Consider the following 18,238-nt stretch of genomic DNA (forward strand, 5'->3'; position numbering starts at 1 on the left):
GCAATTTGAGGTCATTTCCTCGTTTTAGTCTTCTCTCAGTAAGCAGCCCCTCAAAGCTGATTCATTGAGTTTTCAATTGTCCTTAGAATAAATTGGCTCATTATTAAAATGAGAATTGCTTTCATGTCACTTGTTCCTTTCAGATGGGAAGTGGACCCTGATTATTGTGAAGAGGTGAAGCAGACACCACCATACAACAGCAACCGCATTTTGGATATAATGGACATGACCATTTTTGATTTCCTAATGGGTATGTGTCTGATCCTGTTAAATTAACTATAAAAAGAACTTGAATTATCGGGAGGGCCATGTGTAACCAAGCAATTTTTGATACACAGCGTGAATATACGAGCCATAAATTTTACGGAATGCAGACCTACAAGATAGATTAAAACCATCAAATATTAACACAGATATATTGTTAAAAATCACAGAGCATTATGCTGCAGCTTATTATTTCTATGAAATAGGTCTAGTGGTCTGAGCAGGCACCTAAGATTTACTGTTTTTATTTTAGTTGTTAGGGCTTCAAGGTTGTACCTTAGGGGAATAAGAAATACCCTGCTCTCTGTGCAAGAAGCTAACATCTTTTATTTTACATCCTTGAATTTTCAACATCCAAGATTCAAAGCTCTTTCTGGTTCCCTCCTCAGGAAACATGGATCGACATCACTATGAGACCTTTGAAAAGTTTGGCAATGAAACATTTATTATTCACTTAGACAATGGAAGAGGGTAAGGGTTCTTTGTTCTTCTAGATAAAATGATAGAATTGTAACATCTCCATCCATCTGCATATTCACCTTCCCAAAACCTCAAACATCTGGTAGCCTGCCTGAAAGTGAAAATAAGCAAAAGAGGCCTGTTAAAATGAATGAGAGTAGAGAGAAATCTGTCACAATGTCCATGCACCTGACCTTTTAAGAGAGGCACTGAGCCGTTCAGGGCCATTGACTTAGAGTTACATGTAAAATTGAAAATAAATTTTAGAAGACAATTAGTTGTAAAACAAATTACCCTTTGGAAGTGCAAAGATAACTGTGGAATCTGACAGCAGAGAGGAGTTGGAAGGATTCCTATCTCACCAACAGTCTGGAGCCGTTTAGTATAGGGTCAAATGGTACCATTTTTGCTTATCAAAGAGCTAATATATGTAAAGTACTTTGCAAATTTTAAGGGATTATATAAATGTTAGCTATTATTATTACTATTAGTAGTAATAATCTCTTGTGGCCATCTCTGGATTATACTGGTAACCCTGAGTCATCAATAAAGAGTGGGGGACAAAAATTTATTAAGTACTTACTATGTGTTAGTCACTGTGCTAACTAAATACTTCACAAATATTATCTCATTTGATCCTCACAACAATCTTGGGAGACAGGTGATATTATCCCCATTTTATAGATGAAAAAACTGAGGCAGACAAAGGTTAAATGACTTGTCTAGGGTCACACACAGCTATTAAGGTCTGAGGCAGAATTTGAATTCAAGTCTTCCGGACTCTAGGGGCTACCTTAACCCCTTACAGTATTAAGTTATGTTCATTAAGCTTTGTTTACGAACCAAGAAACTGCACTACCAGCTGTTTTAGAAAGATTTCCCACCCAAATGGGTAAAATAAGAAATGCTTGGATACACAAAACTGAAAGCTCCAGTTATCTGGAAAATTCATTTATGTAGAACATCTCATTCCATGGTGAAACTGGATAAATGAGCCATTACTATAATTATACTATACAGAAAACCATTTGACAGTTCATATCTCCCTGAATTTCCATCTTTACCCAGCCCCTTTCTGTTTGTTCATCTGTGCCTCCTCTTTTTCTGGTCTAATCAATTCAACAAAACTCCAGTCAGCTCCAGCATAATGACGGGCTTCCCTTGTGCCTGTGTGTTTTATAGGACGCACATAGATGCATACTTGACATTCTGTGACTCCCAGTGTGACTATATATATGTAATATATTTCTTGCTTAAAATAGGTTTGGAAAATACTCCCATGATGAGCTCTCCATTTTGGTGCCTTTAAATCAATGTTGCAGGTGAGTTCTTTTGTGGTTACTCCCAGCTGTTAACGAACTCCTTTCTCCATCAATTATCAGTACAAACAGTCCTGAAAATATAAGACTTAAAATTAAATCAGCTATTATTCCAACCCCTGCATTATAAGTACAGATGTAACTAGTCCAAGGGCAAATGGGACTTTGCCCATGTCACCAGCATTTGGTGAGGAAGCATGCTTGCTTCCTGAGAAAGGTATATGTCCTTCTCTCAGCACCCAATGTCCACATGTCTCTTGAACTCCTTGGTCCTCTATGTAGCACCATTACCGCACATAGCATAACCACCTTCAGGGTCCTATTATTGTGATTCTCCTCTCCTTTGTCTCACTTTCCTTACCAGCTCCCGTGAGGAATGAGGGCCAGACTTTCTAAGGGATATGTGACTTCTCTCTGATTCTACTGTACCCACTGTGGGGCTGTCCCCACTGTTGCACCCCTTCACACCAACTGAAATTACTCCAAGGAGAGTTACTACCAGCTACTCCTCTGACCACAAGAAATGAGAGAGATGATGTGACTGGGACTGTATTAGGTTATATTTGAACACAATAGTTTATCATTTTGAGAAAAATAACAGTCGGATGCAAATAACTACTTATTTGAAAAATTCCAGTTATTCATTAATTGTTTTCGAAACAAATGGCTTAGTTGGAATCATTGAATTTTAGAACCAAGTGAGATCTAAGAGATTGTATAATCCAATGCTGTTATTTTATGGATAAGGCAAAAATTGGTTCAGAAAGAATAGGGATTATTTTGTTTTCTGTATTTGTGTCCTAGCCCCTAGCAGAGTACATGGCATATTTATAAATGTTTGTCAATTGACTGATTGATTAATTGCTCAAGATTTCACAATACATTAGTGTTAGAACTGGGACTAGAAATTCTGTCTCCTGAATTCTGAGATATTGGGAACAGAGCCATTCATCTCTCAAGTGATCTTTCTCCTAGGTAAGGAGACCAAGGGGGCAGCTGGATGCCTGGGTAGACTTTTGGCTGGGAGTGGTAATAAGCTCTTCAAGGTGACCCATTTAAAACAAACCCCTATTTAAAGCAGCTTTAAACCAGTCAAAAAGAAGTCAAGTTTTCATTGGGATGGTTTGTGTGATATCACATTTTTACAGAGGTTTCCTGCATACACCCAAACTCCCTCATCTCCCACTCATCCACCCACCCATCCAAATATCTTCCACATCACAGAAAAAATTATGTTTCATTGGTAAGCAGTGACTTCTAAGTAGTCAAAGTGGTTCTGTAAAGACCCATTAGGAAATCGTTTTATAAAGAAGATTTTCCTTTAATCTGCCTTAAAAAAAATCTTCCTAAATAACAAAGGTACTTGTGATATAATAAAATGTCCCCTATTTTCCTCAGCTAAGAGTTCTTTGAGGGAAGGGGAATAATAACAATGATAACAATAATAATAATAACAACAAATATTCACATAACACTTAAAAGTTTACAAAGCACTTTAGATATAACTCATTTGATCATCACAACTTGATATTAGGAGCTATTATTATCCCCACTTTAGAGATGAGGGAATTGCACCCAAGAAATGTTAGATGATTTGCCTAGGGTCACACAGCTAGCAAGTAATTGATGCAGATATCAAAATCAAGTCTTCCTTACTCCTAAGTCCAATGCTCTATCCATTATGCGACCTAATTTTCACCAAAGACATGTTTTTTCCTCCTCCTATACCTCATCTCTTGTCTGCTACACTAAAATATGAAATCAGCTGCCTGCATTTTAGAGTTGCTTTCATTTATTATTGTAATCATTATGTATGTTCAGTTGTCTTTTGCTCTTTTTGCTATGTATCAATTTATACAAGTTATTTCCATGTTTCCCTGAATTTTACAGTACCACTGGTCATTCAGCCATTTCCCAATCCATGGGCACCTGCTTTGTTTCTAGTTTTGTCTTTTGTTTTGTTAGCATAAAGTGTTCCTATCACCATTGAACTCTTTTCTAAAGAGCATATAGTGGGTTGGGATTTATGATTCTGGTGTGGGTGGGGGTGGCTAAGTCCACTTTCAGATTCTGTATCATTTGCCTTGGGGGTATAGAGGCCCAGTGACATAGCCCACTGCCCCTCATTCACAGGGGCAATGTTCCTAGAACCATAGGTTCCTAGAACCATAGACTGAGAGCTGGAAGGGGCCCTCAGAGGCCATCCAATTCATTTTACAGATGAGAAAATGAAGCCTTAAATGGATGATGTGACTTTGCCAAGGTCATACAGGTAATAGGTAGCAGAATCAGAATTTGAATTCCCAAGTCAGGACTCCAAGTTCACCCATCGCTTTTTCTGCTGTGCCATACTACCTTCATAATAATCCAACTCCCACTTTCTTGGGGAAGAAAATGAGGCACAGAGAGGAGAAAGTGATATGGTCAAGGGTATATAGGGAGCAAAGCTAGGAATTAAAGCCAGATGCTATCACTACAAATTTATAGTTATTTACCACTACCAGTCAATCAATAAGCAAATGCTGGGAATATAAAGGCAAAAATGAAATTAGTACCTGTCCTCAAAAGAGTCTACATTCTATTGGTGGAAATAGCATTACACACACAAGTATATGCAAAGTTAAATACAAGATAATTTCAATGAGGAGTCCACCAGCAACTGATGCTGGGCGTTCTGTTCTAACAGTATTGTCCTTCTACGTGCATGTCAGGGGTCTTTCAGTATAGAATTATATCTCTAAAAGAGCCAAGATTATAGTTGCTTTGATTAGACTCAGAGAGATGTCATCTTAGACCTTTGAGAGGCAAAAGTTGTGTAGTCAAAAGAACACAGTATGAGGAGTCAGAAGACTTGAGTATTAGGCCAGACTCTGCCCCTTACTAGCTATGTGACCTTGGGAAACATCCTTAAACTCTCTCCATTTTATAAAATGGTGATTGTTGTACTATAGACTTCACTGCATTGTTATGCAAATCAAATGAGGTAATGTATGTAAAGTGTTCCCATCGTAAAACTGGTAAGTGGTTCCCATTATTGGACTCTTTATAGGTAAATGTTCAGCAATGCCTTCCTGGCTGGTAAAATAAGGTGGAAAATTGGGTACCTTCTTTTTTGAATAGCTCAAATGTGTCTAATGTTATATTGACACCCAGGACTGTAGGAAATAAATTTGAAGTTCAATTATAATTAGTCTTTAAAGCTCCTCTTCCTGTATTCCTCCCCCTGCCAGCCCCTCAGTGCCCTGGGCTTTTAGGTTTTCCTGATCTTCCCCCAGGGAGGGAGAGACTCATTTATCCTCCAGTGTTAACTCATTGATGGGCAGCTAGGTGCATACAGCTCTGGATGTGGAATCAGGAAGACTCATCTTCCTGAATTCAGATCTGGCCTCAGACACTAGCTGGGGCAAGTCACTTAACCCTGTTGTTCTCAATTTCCTCATCTGTCAAATCAGCTGGAGAAAGAAATGGCAAACCACTCCAAGTATTTTTGCCAAGAAAACCCCAAATGGGGTCATGAAGAGTTAGATACAACTGAAAGATACAACTGAAGACTTTAAAAATATTTGTATGTGTATATACATATACATATATATGCTAAACATCTCCAGGTCACTAAGAGTCAGACACAATTGAACAATCACAACAATGTTAACTCATTGGCACTGTAGTGTTAGGAAGCTGTTACTCTTCCTAGATGATTTGCTGGATTGTAGAGAAAAGAAAGGTAAAGCTTTAGTACAAAGGAGTGAATCACTAATGGTAAGATTCCAGGGATTTTTGGGGGGGGACTATATTTTGGAGTGGCAGTGCTTTTTCAACACTTTCCAACACATTTGACTTTTGTCCACTTCCATATAACATCCCCATGACTGGACAAGCATAGATCATCAGAGCTAGACAGAGGATATCAGAAATCACCAAGCCCAGAAATACTCAAAACTTTTTAGTCTCAAAACTCCTTTTCACTCTTAAAAAGTTATTCCCCCCCAAAGAACTTTTGTTTATATCTGTCGCTTTTCACCATGTTAGACATTAAAATGTCAGTATCATTATGAAAATTGTTTTGACCCCAGAGTTCCCAGACCACACTTTGAGAACCACTGACCTAGACCAGCCAATATCTTCATAAGATTGGACCAGAAGAGCATAGATTAGAGCCAGAAGACTTTTAAGGAAGGCTATCTGTTTCCAACCTTCTCATTTTACAGAGAAGGAAACTGAGGCCCAGAGGAAGATGAAGTGATTCATCCAGGGGCATACAAGTAGGACATGGAAGAGGCTGCATCCAAACCCAAGTCCTCAAGACTAGAAGGGCACTGTTCTTTCCATTGTACTTCACTCTCCCTGTACAATATTCAGATGAGCAGACTTCAGCCTAGAGAAATAAAGTAGTTTACCCATGGTCATGCATCTACTTAGCAGGAAAGCCTAGACTGCAACCCGCATCTCCAGAATCTTAATCCACCTTCCGCCACTCACAGAATCTGAACTTTATAGATGGAAGAACTTAGAAACCAACTAATAAAACAGTTTGCCCTGGGTGAGGGGCAGAGTTGGGCATAGACCCTGAAAGGATGTGGTGCCAAATAGTAACTACCAATTTCTGTACCTGGAGAAAGTGGCAGACAGCAAGGGTTGGGGGTTATGGGAATACCTCCACGGAGGTATAGTCACAGGGGGAAGCAAACGTATCCTCAAATGCTATATTGGTTCTAAACTGCTAAGGATGAGAAAGTCCCCTAAGGACGTGGCCTAGCAGTGGGCAGTAGGGGGAGAAAGAGGGGAGGATATGCTGCCTGACATCACTGGAGCAAGGGGGAAAGAAAGCACCCCTCCTCCCCCTGCCCCAGAAAGGGTAGAGTAGGGGGGCAAAGGGGAAAGTGCTACCAAGCAGAGGTCGGTATTGCTCCTAGTACCCTTCTAATGCCCTGCTCTGGAACAAAGCCGTGGTCACCCCACCCTAGCTTACCTAGACTGCCAGTCAAATACATTACAGCTTTGTTACTGTGGCTAAGTTGTTTCAGTCATGTCCAACTCTTTGTGATGCCATTTGAGGTTTTCTTGGCAAAGATTCTGGACCAGTTTGCCATTTCCTTCTCCAGTTCATTTTAAAGATGAGGAAACTGAGGCAAATAGGGTAAGTGACTTGCCCAGAGTCACACAGCTAGTAAGTGTCTGAGGTGACATCCACTTGGTTGACTGTGTTAACCCATTACGTGCTGTCTTGTGCTAGACCTCACCCAAAACTATAGCTCTGGGGTGGGTATGGGGATTGGGCCTTAGCGCTTAAAGAGTTAATACGAAAACTGAAAGCTCAGTGGTTAATCCAAATGGAATTTCAATAATTGTTCATTTTCAGAAAATACTTGAATGTTGGGTTTTACAAAGTAATGTAAAATAATGAGTCATTCTATTTATCCATCATTAAGTCTTCCTGACTCCAGGGCCTGGAGCTCTATCCACTGTGCCACCTAGCTGCCCTATACAATAGCTAGATCCTGATGAATATGAATAATGAATCCCATAAAATGGTCACATTATTTGAATTTGCACTGCATATTTCCATTGGGCTAGAGCCAATTATGATATTTTACATAATTATAACTTCAAATAGTTAGAATTGGAATACATGGGGACCATTTCATTGTTCACAGTAACCCAGACTGCCTTTACACTGCCTCTTTCCCTTACTACCCTGTCCAGCTATCATTCCCCAAGAGCCAATGAAGTATATCCATTCTCTGTCCAGGTTTGCCAGAGGCCTGGAGAATGACTTTTTTTACCCTTTCTTTTCCAGAATAAGGAAGTCCACCTACCTGCGACTACAATTGCTTGCCAAGGAAGAATACAAGCTGAGTGACTTAATGGAAGAATCTTTGCTCAAAGACAAAATCGCTCCCATTCTCTACCAATTACATTTAGAGGCCCTGGACAGAAGGCTACGGATTGTTCTCCAGGCTGTTAGGGACTGTATAGAAAAAGATGGTTATAACAGTGTGGTTGAAAATGACTTTGACACTGCCAACACTATCACAACCAAGAGGTAGTGAAATTAAAGCAGCGTTCCTGTTTTTATGAGTGAAGTAAGGAAAAGAAGAAAACAAAAAAGTCTTGCAAGAGACTATATGTATGCCACTTTGTGAATTCAGTGAATTCAGAACTGAGATATAATTGTTCCCCAAGTAGGTAAAGACACTCTGAGAAAGATTAGATAATTATGAAATAAGTCTAATGCAACGCTTATAATTAGTTCCCCAAAACAATATGAAAGAGTTGGAAAAAATATTATGATATCTGACAGATGAAATGGATTGGTGGCAATTGCATTCTGTCCTTTTTTTTTTTTTGTATAGAAAGGAGGCCTTTGATATTTTGTATTTGCATATGGTATCTATATATATGTGTGTGTGTATACATATGTATATCTGCATATATGTATGTATATAATACACACGCATGTATGTATAAACCACAGATCTACCTACCAAATTTCACAAAGGAGAGGCAGCATCATCTGATGCCTCACCATTTACTCCAGGCGACACCCACTTGGTCGACTATGTTAACCCGTCACGTGCTGTCCTGGGCTAGACCTCATCCAAAACTAAAGCTCTGGGGTGGGCATGGGGGTTGGGCCTCAGCGCTTAAAGAGTGGAGATGAAAACTCTGAAAGCTCGGTGGTTAATCCAAATGGAATTTCACTAATTGTTCATTTTCAGAAAGTACTTGAATGTTGGTTTTTACAAAGTGATGTAAAATGATGAGTCATTCTATTTATCCATCATCAAGTAGCAATTCTGACCTTTCTAGATGGGCAAAGGGAAGCCGCTACTGTCCTGACTTTGCTTTTAATAGTTCGGTGTAAATATATACATATATGAGTAAATCTGCAGCCATAGGCTTACTTTTGCAGCATTTTTTTTTGTGGAATTGTTTGCAACGTGGTACAAGTACAATAAAAATATGGCAGATGTGTAGCTGGACTGCTTCTGTGGGTTCCTTGTCAATTACAGAACTGGAGAACTTAGAACTTTTTACTTGGAAGGGACATCAGATAATCCTTCTCCCTGCTAGAAGACTGGAATTCCCTCTTCAGCATCCCCAGTAACAACAACAGAAATAGCTGTAACACATTAAGGTGTGCAGAGTGCTTTACAGATACCTCATTTGATCCCCACAACAACTCAACCACTAGAGGCTATTGTTATCCCAATTTTACAGATGGGGAAACTGAGGCAGACAGAAGTGACGTAACTTGACTAGGATAACACAGATGTTAATTATCTGAGTCTGGGTTGGAACTCGGGTCTATTGCACCACCTAAATGCCTACTTTGGACAAGTGGACATCTATCCTGTGCTTGAAGAGATGAGGATTCGGCTGTGATTATTCAGAAGGCCCCTTTTTATTAAGCCAAAATCTTCTTCTCTATAATCCCACTCACTGGTCCTTGAAATAAAAAGGCCTAACCCTTTTTCTTAATAGCCCATCAAATATTTGAAAATGTCAAATTATAACCCCCTAATATTTTAAAGGGTCAGCTAGTTGGTACAGTGGATAGAGTGCTGGCCCTGGAGTCAATAAGACTCATTGCGGGGGGGGGGGAGCTAGGCAAGGGGCTAAGAGTCACACAGCAATAAGTGTTATGTATCTGAGGCTGGATTTGAACTCAGGTCCTCCTGACTCCAAGGCTGGAGCTCTATCCGCTTCGCCACCCAGCTGCCCCCAACAAAACTCATCTTCCCTGAGTTCAAATCTGGCCTCAGACTCTGACTAGCTGTGTGACCCTAAGCAAGTCACTTCACTCTGTAAAATGAGCTGGAGAAGGAAATGGCAAACCACTCCAATATCTTTGCCAAGAAATCCCAAATGGTGTTGGTCACATCTAAAAAATGACTAAAGACTTTAAAAATATTTGTATGTGTATATACATATGTGTGTGTGTGTGTGTGTGTGTGTGTGTGTGTGTGTGTGTGTGTGTGTGTGTGTATGCTAGACATCTCCAGGTCCTTTGGCCAATGAAATAGTTTCAAGTCCTCTCAATGAGGTACCAAGTGTTAATCAGAAAGTCATAGCCATACAGGATGGATTTGACTAGAATTTCCTGAATACTAATCAAGCATTTATTAAGCATCTGCCGTATGGTAGGCACTGGGCAAACAAAGACAAAAATGATCATCTCTGTTTCAAGGATTTTATATTCCACCAATATTAGCCTGTAAGATTCATGGCAAATTCGGTAAATAACTTTATACAAATACCCCTTTGGTATTGAAGATTATGGATTCAGAGCTGGGAATAACAATCTGCACACTTATTGAGGGTATCCTTGGTTAAAATATGAAAAGTAGACAAGCAAGTGGTTCAGTGAACCACACTGATGGAATGAAGGAGGGAACGAGTGATGAAAAGAAGTAAAAAAGGGAGGGAGGGAGGAAGTAAAGGAGGGAAGGAAAAGAAAAGGAAGGAAAGGAGAGAGCAAAGAAATGAGAAGGAAATGAAGGAGGAAAAGAAAGAGAGAGGAAGAAAAAAGACAATGGAAGGAATAATGAATGAATTAATGCAAATAAATGTGGAAGATAATCTATTCAAATGCAAATCTGTCTGGCAGGAGAATGTTTAAATGGAAATATATCTGGAGGATTATTTTAGGTTTACAGAAAACCATGCCGAAGCCACAGGTCAATGGATATAAGACAGTCCACATGATTAAGTAGTTGATTTATTCATCAAACATTGAAACTCTAGATCCATGGGGGGTACCCTCATGACCTTGAAGTATGTAGTTTTAGGACAAGTTAGATATTTATAGTTCTCTATTCCTTTTGAGAGTGGATAGTGAATAAATGGAATTTGGTCCTGCTCCCTCTCCTGTATTCCTTTGTGATACAGCCAAGCTGACCCTCTTTCTGTCCCTAGAACATGATATTTTGTCTCCTATCTCCTTCCATTGGCTTTGCTATTGGCATACCTCCATGTCTGGAAGGCATTCTCTCTTGCCTCTCATAGAATCCCTCTCTTTCTTCAAGATACAGCTCAAGCACCATCTTCTGCTTCTCCTGATCTTTCCCAACTGTTAGTACCCTGTCTTCCAAGCTACATTGATTTAACTATTTTTTCTTCTCTTTTTATTTATCCCATATATACACATACATGCACATATATACATAAACATACATATATAGATCTACCTACAAAGTACTAGGCCAGGAATCAGGAAGACCACAATTCAAACGCAGCCTCAGACACCTAGTAGCTATGTGTCCCTGGGCAAGTCACTTAACCTCTGCCTCAGTTGCTTTAGCTGTAAAGTGGGGACAATAATAATACCTACCTTGCTGATTGTTGTGAGGATCAAATGCTTTTGACACAGTGCTTAGCAAATAGTAGGTACGATATAAATACTTATTTCTTTCCCCCCTTCCTCTCTGACCTCCTTATCCATTGGAATGTAAGCTCCTCAGAGTAGGGGTTGTTTCATTATTTTTATTGGCCTCTCCAGTACCCAGCATATGCTGCTCAAATAGGGTGTCTCTCTTAAGTCTAGCACCAAAGGCACCCCTTTGAGACAGGGGAAGTGTTGCTAGGCTGCCTAAGGAGGAGAAAATTGGCCCAGGTCAGAAATGGAGCAGATCAAGACTTCCCTGGCAACCAGCAATGAGATTGGTCCTATGAATAACCACTGTACTTCCAATCCTGGGAAGAGCAGGAAACCCAATCTCAAAACAATTTGGTTTTGATAATTACATATCAATGTGATTCATTTCCTTCGCAATCTATTTTATTTATTTAAAATATTCTGAGAATGGGTCCACAGGCTTTATTGGGCTACCAATGAGTCCACGAAACAAAAAATGTTAAGAACTCTTGGTCTAGGGTCACCTCAGTTCTATGAGGAGGGGGACTTTAGTGGCAGGTCTTCCTTGCGTGTTGTGGGTACTATATCAATGTCTGTCAAGTGAATTAAAAAATTGACAGTGAACCTTCAATTTGTCCCTGCTTCTTCCATGGTACATATTCTAAAAAGAATGTAAGCTCCCTGAGGACAAGGGTAGGTTTTGCCTTTGTAACCTCAGTGCTGTGTGACCCCAGACAAGTCACTTTACCCTGTTTGCCTCAGTTTCCTCATCTGTAAAATGAATTGAGAAGAAAATGGGGAACCACTCCAGTGTCATTGCCAAGAAAACCCTAAATGGGGTCACAAAGAGTCAGACATGACTGAAAACAACCCTAACAACACCCTGTTTAAAGGGAGAAGAAAGGTTCAATTTTGAGTGCTAAATGCTTTCTTTCAGATGACTCAAAGCTGTCCTTTAGGGAGATCATTCATAGCCCGAGTTTCTTTCTTGTTATGGGAATGGGCAGGTGTGGAGGAGGGACAAGTAGTATTGGAGGTCTAGTCCTAGGAAAGAGATGAGTGTTAAAAGCCAAAATGAGCTAGTGCTGCTCTAACTATGAGAACACCAGCCACGCTCCTCTGCAGCATGGGGGTGCCCTGGTCAGAGGCCTGGATGATGAGCTAGCAGTACCACTGGTCTGGCTGGCCCAGTGTGGCATTTTTCATTCTCTCAAATTTGCTTCCGAATTGTGGACATTTTTCTCATTCCCATTCTCTGAATTTTTCATGGAATTACAGCCATTAAGAATTGTTGTTCAATTCTGTCTGACTCTTTGTGACCCCATTTTGGAGTTCTCTTGACAAAGCTACTGCAGTGTTTGCCATTTCCTTCTCCAGCCATTTAGAGCTGGGGACCATCTTGTTGAGCAGCAGGCAGGTTAGAGTTGTGTAGAGTTGTGTAACTGAAAGGTTAAATAACTTGCCCAGGGTCACACAATGAGTATGTGCCAGGGGAAGGGCATGACCATAGGACTGGTTTAGGGTCCTTCTATCCTATAAGCAAAGTCACTTCTAAGGCTGTAGTAATAAATGGAAATGAAGCTATGGAATCCTCCTCATGGGGGAAAGTAAGAGAGGATAAATGAGAAAAAAAACATTTCCTAGGACATTGTGAATCAGTCTAGCATAATGTCTGGTGGAGGAGAATAATGCTCTCTATTGAGAGGACATCCAAGCTGCCAAAACCATCTGTTGAATATAATTCTCGAACTATATCTGAACATTCAAAGTGGGTCTGTCTTGCAGTCAGTAGATGTTGTAGACATAGCAAGCTCATAAAGGGGTGTTTAGGGTCTTTACTAATGTGAAAAATTAGCCTGAAAAATATTTCCTGGAAATTAGCATTGATAAGCTAGCTGGATGCAAACAGATACATTGGCAGAGGCTACAAAGTGGCTTGGGCCAGGCTAATCATGATCTCAAAGCCCAGTGGAGTGAATTTTGAGCAGAGTGAGAAATGAAGCACAGTTTCTTTTTTCTTTTTTCTTTTTTTTTTTTTGAGGCAATCTGGGTGTCAACCTGAAATTTTAATGAACTATCAATAAAACAAAATGGAGGGCTTTAACCAGGAAGAAAGAAAGGGAGAAAGAAATACAGAAAGAAAGGAAGGAAGGAAGGAAGGAAGGAAGGAAGGAAGGAAGGAAGGAAGGAAGGAAGGAGAAAGAAAGAAAGAAAGAAAGAAAGAAAGAAAGAAAGAAAGAGAGGAGAAAAAAGAGAAAGAAAGAAGGGAAGGAGGAAGGAAGGAAGGAAAGATATCACTTGGCCTCAATCAAACTGTGAAATAGGCAAAAATTACCTTTGAAGATAACTAAAGATAATCAGTCTTCCACCTACCTCTTATTTTTACCTACTGATTTCCCAGTTCTCTTGTCTCTGAATAATATTTCTACTTTCTGCTGGCCACCATCAAGATTTATCAGCTAGGCAACATTTGGGAAAGATCTGAAAAATTAATTTACCCTAAGGTGTGAAAGACTGATAATAGCATTACTGGTATGATATTGACAGCTAACATTTATATAGTCCTCCTGATGCAGGCTAGTTAGACTGGCCCATTCCTTCGTATTTATAGAACATGGTGATCTTATCTTAATCCAAATCTAGATTGCTTTTGCTGTTGTTGATAAAGACTAGATTGGGCCAGTCATGTGACATGGGACCTGTCCCAAGGTATATATTTTCCTCTTCATATATCCCACAATCTAGCCAAATTGGCTATTCCCCACACTTGACTCTCCTCCTGTCTTCATGCCTTTATATGGTCTCTCCCTGAGGCCCATTAACTGAATGGACATTACCTCACTCAAAGTAAGAACCTGAAAAGACCTTAGTTTAAAAGGGCCAGGGTCTCCCATTGCATCCTGGACCATCTCCAGTCGTCCTCATGAATATCTGGCCACTGGACCCAGATGGCTCTGAAGGAGAAAGTGAGGCTGGTGACTTTGCACAGCCCTCCCTCACTCAAATCAAAGTCAATTGCAAGTCAAGTCATCATCTCCCTGATGTCGTGGTCCTCTTTAAGAACAAAGGACAAACACAACAGCAACAATAACCTTCATACCAAAATGTTCCCCCTCCTCACTACCACTACCTTCTCTTGGAATCCCTTCTTTCCTCCCATTTTTTTCTTCTTTCTTTGCATACCCAGCACTTAGCTCAGTGCCAGGCACATAGCACATACTTAGTATATGTGTGTTGACTGACTGAAACAATAAAAAACCACCTTCTCCATGAAGTCTTCCCTGATCCCCATGGCTGATTGCTCCTTTTTCTAAAATTACCTTTTATTTATTTTTGCATATTTATGTGTGTACTTGTTGTCTCCAGTAGAATATAAACTCTCTGAAGGCAAGGAGTTTTTCATTTTAATATCTGTATCCTCAGCTCTTAATTCAGTGTCTGGCACATACTAGGTACTTAATACATGCTCACTGATTGCCTGGAGACTGGAGCAGGCCATCTCTCTGAGAAGGTCCCCAGCTTTCTCCTCAGGAAGCTTGGATCACACAACCTTGGTCTTGTATAGTAAGGAAATTCCACTCTGCTTAAGCATCACCAGGAGATCCCAGGGAAACAAGGTACCATGCTATGAGAAGAGAATACGACCCATAAAGCTTAGTGTCGGAAGAGGCCTATCCTCCCAGTGCCAAGAACTCTCCTCCCCAGGGAGCAATTAAATTAGGCAAATATTTATTACATATTTTCTAAATGTTAAACACTGAGGTTACAAAGATGAAAAATAGCACAGTCTCTGTCTTCGAGGAGGTTTGCAATTCAAGAGGGTATACATACCTTTTTTTTGGCAATTGGGGTTAAGTGACTTGCCCGGGGTCACACAGCTAGTAAGTGTCAAGTATTTGGTCTGAGGCCAGATTTGAACTCAGGTCCTCCTCACTTCAGGGCCAGTGCTCTATCCACTGCGCCACCTAGCTGCCCCAGTATATATACTTTCACAGATAAGAATACTACTAGGTAGGGAGTGATGAAGGCAAAGAAGATAGCTAGACAACTCTAGGAAAATCTGAGGGGGGAAGAACTTTCGGCTAAGGACATATAGGGTAAGATGGCACCTAAGCTAGGTCTTAGAGAGAAAGAAGGAGCTCAGTGGGCCAAATATGGAGGAAGTAGATTCTAGGCACTGGGAATAACCTAAACAAATTGTATGGAAACAGGACAGATCACAGATCAGAGAAGAGTCACCAAGTTTGTCTGGAATATGCTCCATCAACATACCTCCTGCTATCCTGCGGGACACCGGGACCACGTCCATCCAAAGGCATGATATCTAGTCCATTCATTCAGTTCAGTAAGTCAGGCCCCTAATTCAATACGGAGATAATAAGACACAGTAATTGAATATTTACCTAGAGAGAAAGCTCATCGGTTCTGTGGGAAAGAACACAAAACCCATTGGAACAGTCACCAGGGCCTTCTGGTTTGGGATGTCCTCTCCCTAGGTCCAATAGAAAATAGATAGAGAGAGGAGGAAATAAGCATTTATTAAGGGCCTACAATGTGACAGGCACTATGCTAAGCACTTTACAAGTATTCTCTCATTTGAGCCTCAAAATAACCCTGCTATTATTAACCCCATTTTTACAGATTGAGAAACAGACAAGTTAAATGACTTGGCCAGGGTCACACAGCTAATAAGTTTCTGAGGCCAAATTTACACTCAGATCCCCCTGACACCAGGCCCAGTTACACTGGCCAATTTCATAGCTTAAAAATGTTAGAACTGATCCGGATCTTAGAATGCATCTGGAAATGATGAAACCTAGAGAGATAGAATGACTTGCCCCCCCTTAGCATCTGAGTTCTATTATTCTCATCTGTATGGCCTAATGGGGAGGGGAGATTAGAATCCAGCAGATCAAGTGATGGGCAGAGATGAAGAACTGAAAGACTAAAATTTTGGGGAGACAGGTTGGGGTGTGAGCACTACCTGTGCTCTGGTCCCAAGCTTCCCCTGTTTATATTTCCAATCTTGTGGAATCCAAGCTTCCCACTCACCTCCACTCCTTGTTTCCACACCCTGGAGAACCCAGATTCCTGATTCAAACCCAGCCTCTACCTTAAGGTTATCTGGTTCCAGACTCAGAGCTTACCTAATGTTCTCCACCACCACCACCACCCCCACCCCCCACCCTCCAGTTCTCCCATTCACAGGCACCTGCTGACCCCTCTGTACAGGATATGAACATAGTGCCTGACATCCCAAAATAGATGATCAGTGGCCAACAACAGCAGGGTATCCAGACATACTACAAAGTCCCTGATACCTCAGAGTTAAAGTGAGAATTGAACCAGACCCTAGAATCAAGTGAATTCCTGGTTCAGACAGCAGGTGGTTTCAGCTGACAAAGCCTCAGTCTTTTCACCAGTGGCAAGAAGATGTTTTGGAGATAATTCAAGTTGTTCATGGACTTCAAACTCAGAGATTCCTAACTGACTAGGTCAAGGTCAGTAGCCTACATAGTGTCTCACTGAACAGGGAAGGCTCCCCATTGAACCACTCTCAGCTTCACTGAAAATATCAGACTATACTGGGGGCCAGGGGTGAAGGGGCTACTGCAGCACCTCAAGGAGAGTTTTGACTCCCCTATTAAGAGTGATGGTGCAGGGGATAGAGTGTCTGGGCCTAAAGTCCGAAAAACTCATCTTTCTGAGTTCAAACCTGCCCTCAGACACTTACTAGCTGTGTGACCCTGGGCATCACTTAACCCTGTTTGCCTCAGTTTCCTCATCTATAAAATGAGTGAGAGAAGGAAATGGCAAACCACTTCAGCATTTCTGACAAGCCCCAAATGGGGTCACAACTTAAAAGCAACTGAACAGTGACATTTAGAGTGAAGATTACTAACCATCAGCTCTAGGAAGGACCTGAATTCTGGCAGATTATGCCAGTTACTTCCAGACCCCAAATCAGGATTTGGCATGATTTGCCCTGGTGGGTCAAATTTTAACTATGCCTGTCTACAGTGAGTTTGCCTATGTTTATTTGTTAGTGTGTACATCAAGAGCTCCCTTTGAATACGGGCAATGTTATAGGGGAATCTCCTAACCCATATGGCATAATGAGAAGAATAGGTCAATTTCTGGGGATACCATGTCTAGCTTACCCATACTGAACATCCAGTGGGTTACACCAGGCAAAGACCAACCTATGGACCAGTCTTCCAATCCCTACAGAAGACCTCTCAGAATCACAAGATCATGGATGTAGGGCTGGAAGGGACCTCAGAATTCAACCCCTGATATTTTAGAGATGATGAAATTGAGACCCAGTGAGGTCAAGTCACTTATCCAAGGTCACAGAGGAAGTAAGGATCAGAGATAGAATGTAGACCTAGATCCTATGACAACAGAGTTAGTATCTTTTCCACTGTTCTATTGCTGTTCAGTTTTATCAGTCATGTCTGACTCTTCATGACCCCATTTTGGATTCTCTTGGCAAGGATACTGGAATGGTTTACCATTTCCTTCTCCAGCTCGTTTTATAGAGGAGGAAACTGAGGCAGACATGGTGAAGTGACTTGCCCATTTCACATAGCTAGTAAGTGTCTGAGGCTGGATTTGAACTCAGGGAGATGAGTTTTTCTAATTCCAATCCCAGTGCTCTATCCACTGCAACACCTAGCTGCTCCCTGTTCACTAAAGCATCTCTGTTTCTATTGGCTCCATAGGAGAGAGTGAGGCTGATGACTTTGGACAGCCCTCCTCACTCAAATCCAATTCACTTTCAAGTCATGGCATCACCTTCCTGATGTCATGGTCCTCTTCCAGAACAAAGGACAAA

General features: G+C 40.9%; 1 protein-coding gene across 1 annotated transcript in view; it reads left to right on the plus strand.

The window, feature by feature from the left end:
* Positions 1-9,019, plus strand: part of FAM20C (FAM20C golgi associated secretory pathway kinase) — a 149,295-nt gene extending 140,276 nt beyond the window's left edge. The window contains exons 7-10 of the mRNA XM_020977310.2: positions 144-250; positions 654-735; positions 1,986-2,045; positions 7,840-9,019. Coding sequence (XP_020832969.1) covers positions 144-250; positions 654-735; positions 1,986-2,045; positions 7,840-8,089 — 499 coding nt within the window. The 3' untranslated portion in view covers positions 8,090-9,019. The remainder of the gene's footprint in view (positions 1-143; positions 251-653; positions 736-1,985; positions 2,046-7,839) is intronic.
* Positions 9,020-18,238: the final 9,219 nt, after the last annotated feature.

Source organism: Phascolarctos cinereus, unplaced genomic scaffold (genome assembly GCF_003287225.1).
Source record: "Phascolarctos cinereus isolate Bilbo 61053 unplaced genomic scaffold, phaCin_HiC Scaffold_4;HRSCAF=312, whole genome shotgun sequence".
In the NCBI taxonomy this organism is placed as follows: domain Eukaryota; kingdom Metazoa; phylum Chordata; class Mammalia; order Diprotodontia; family Phascolarctidae; genus Phascolarctos; species Phascolarctos cinereus.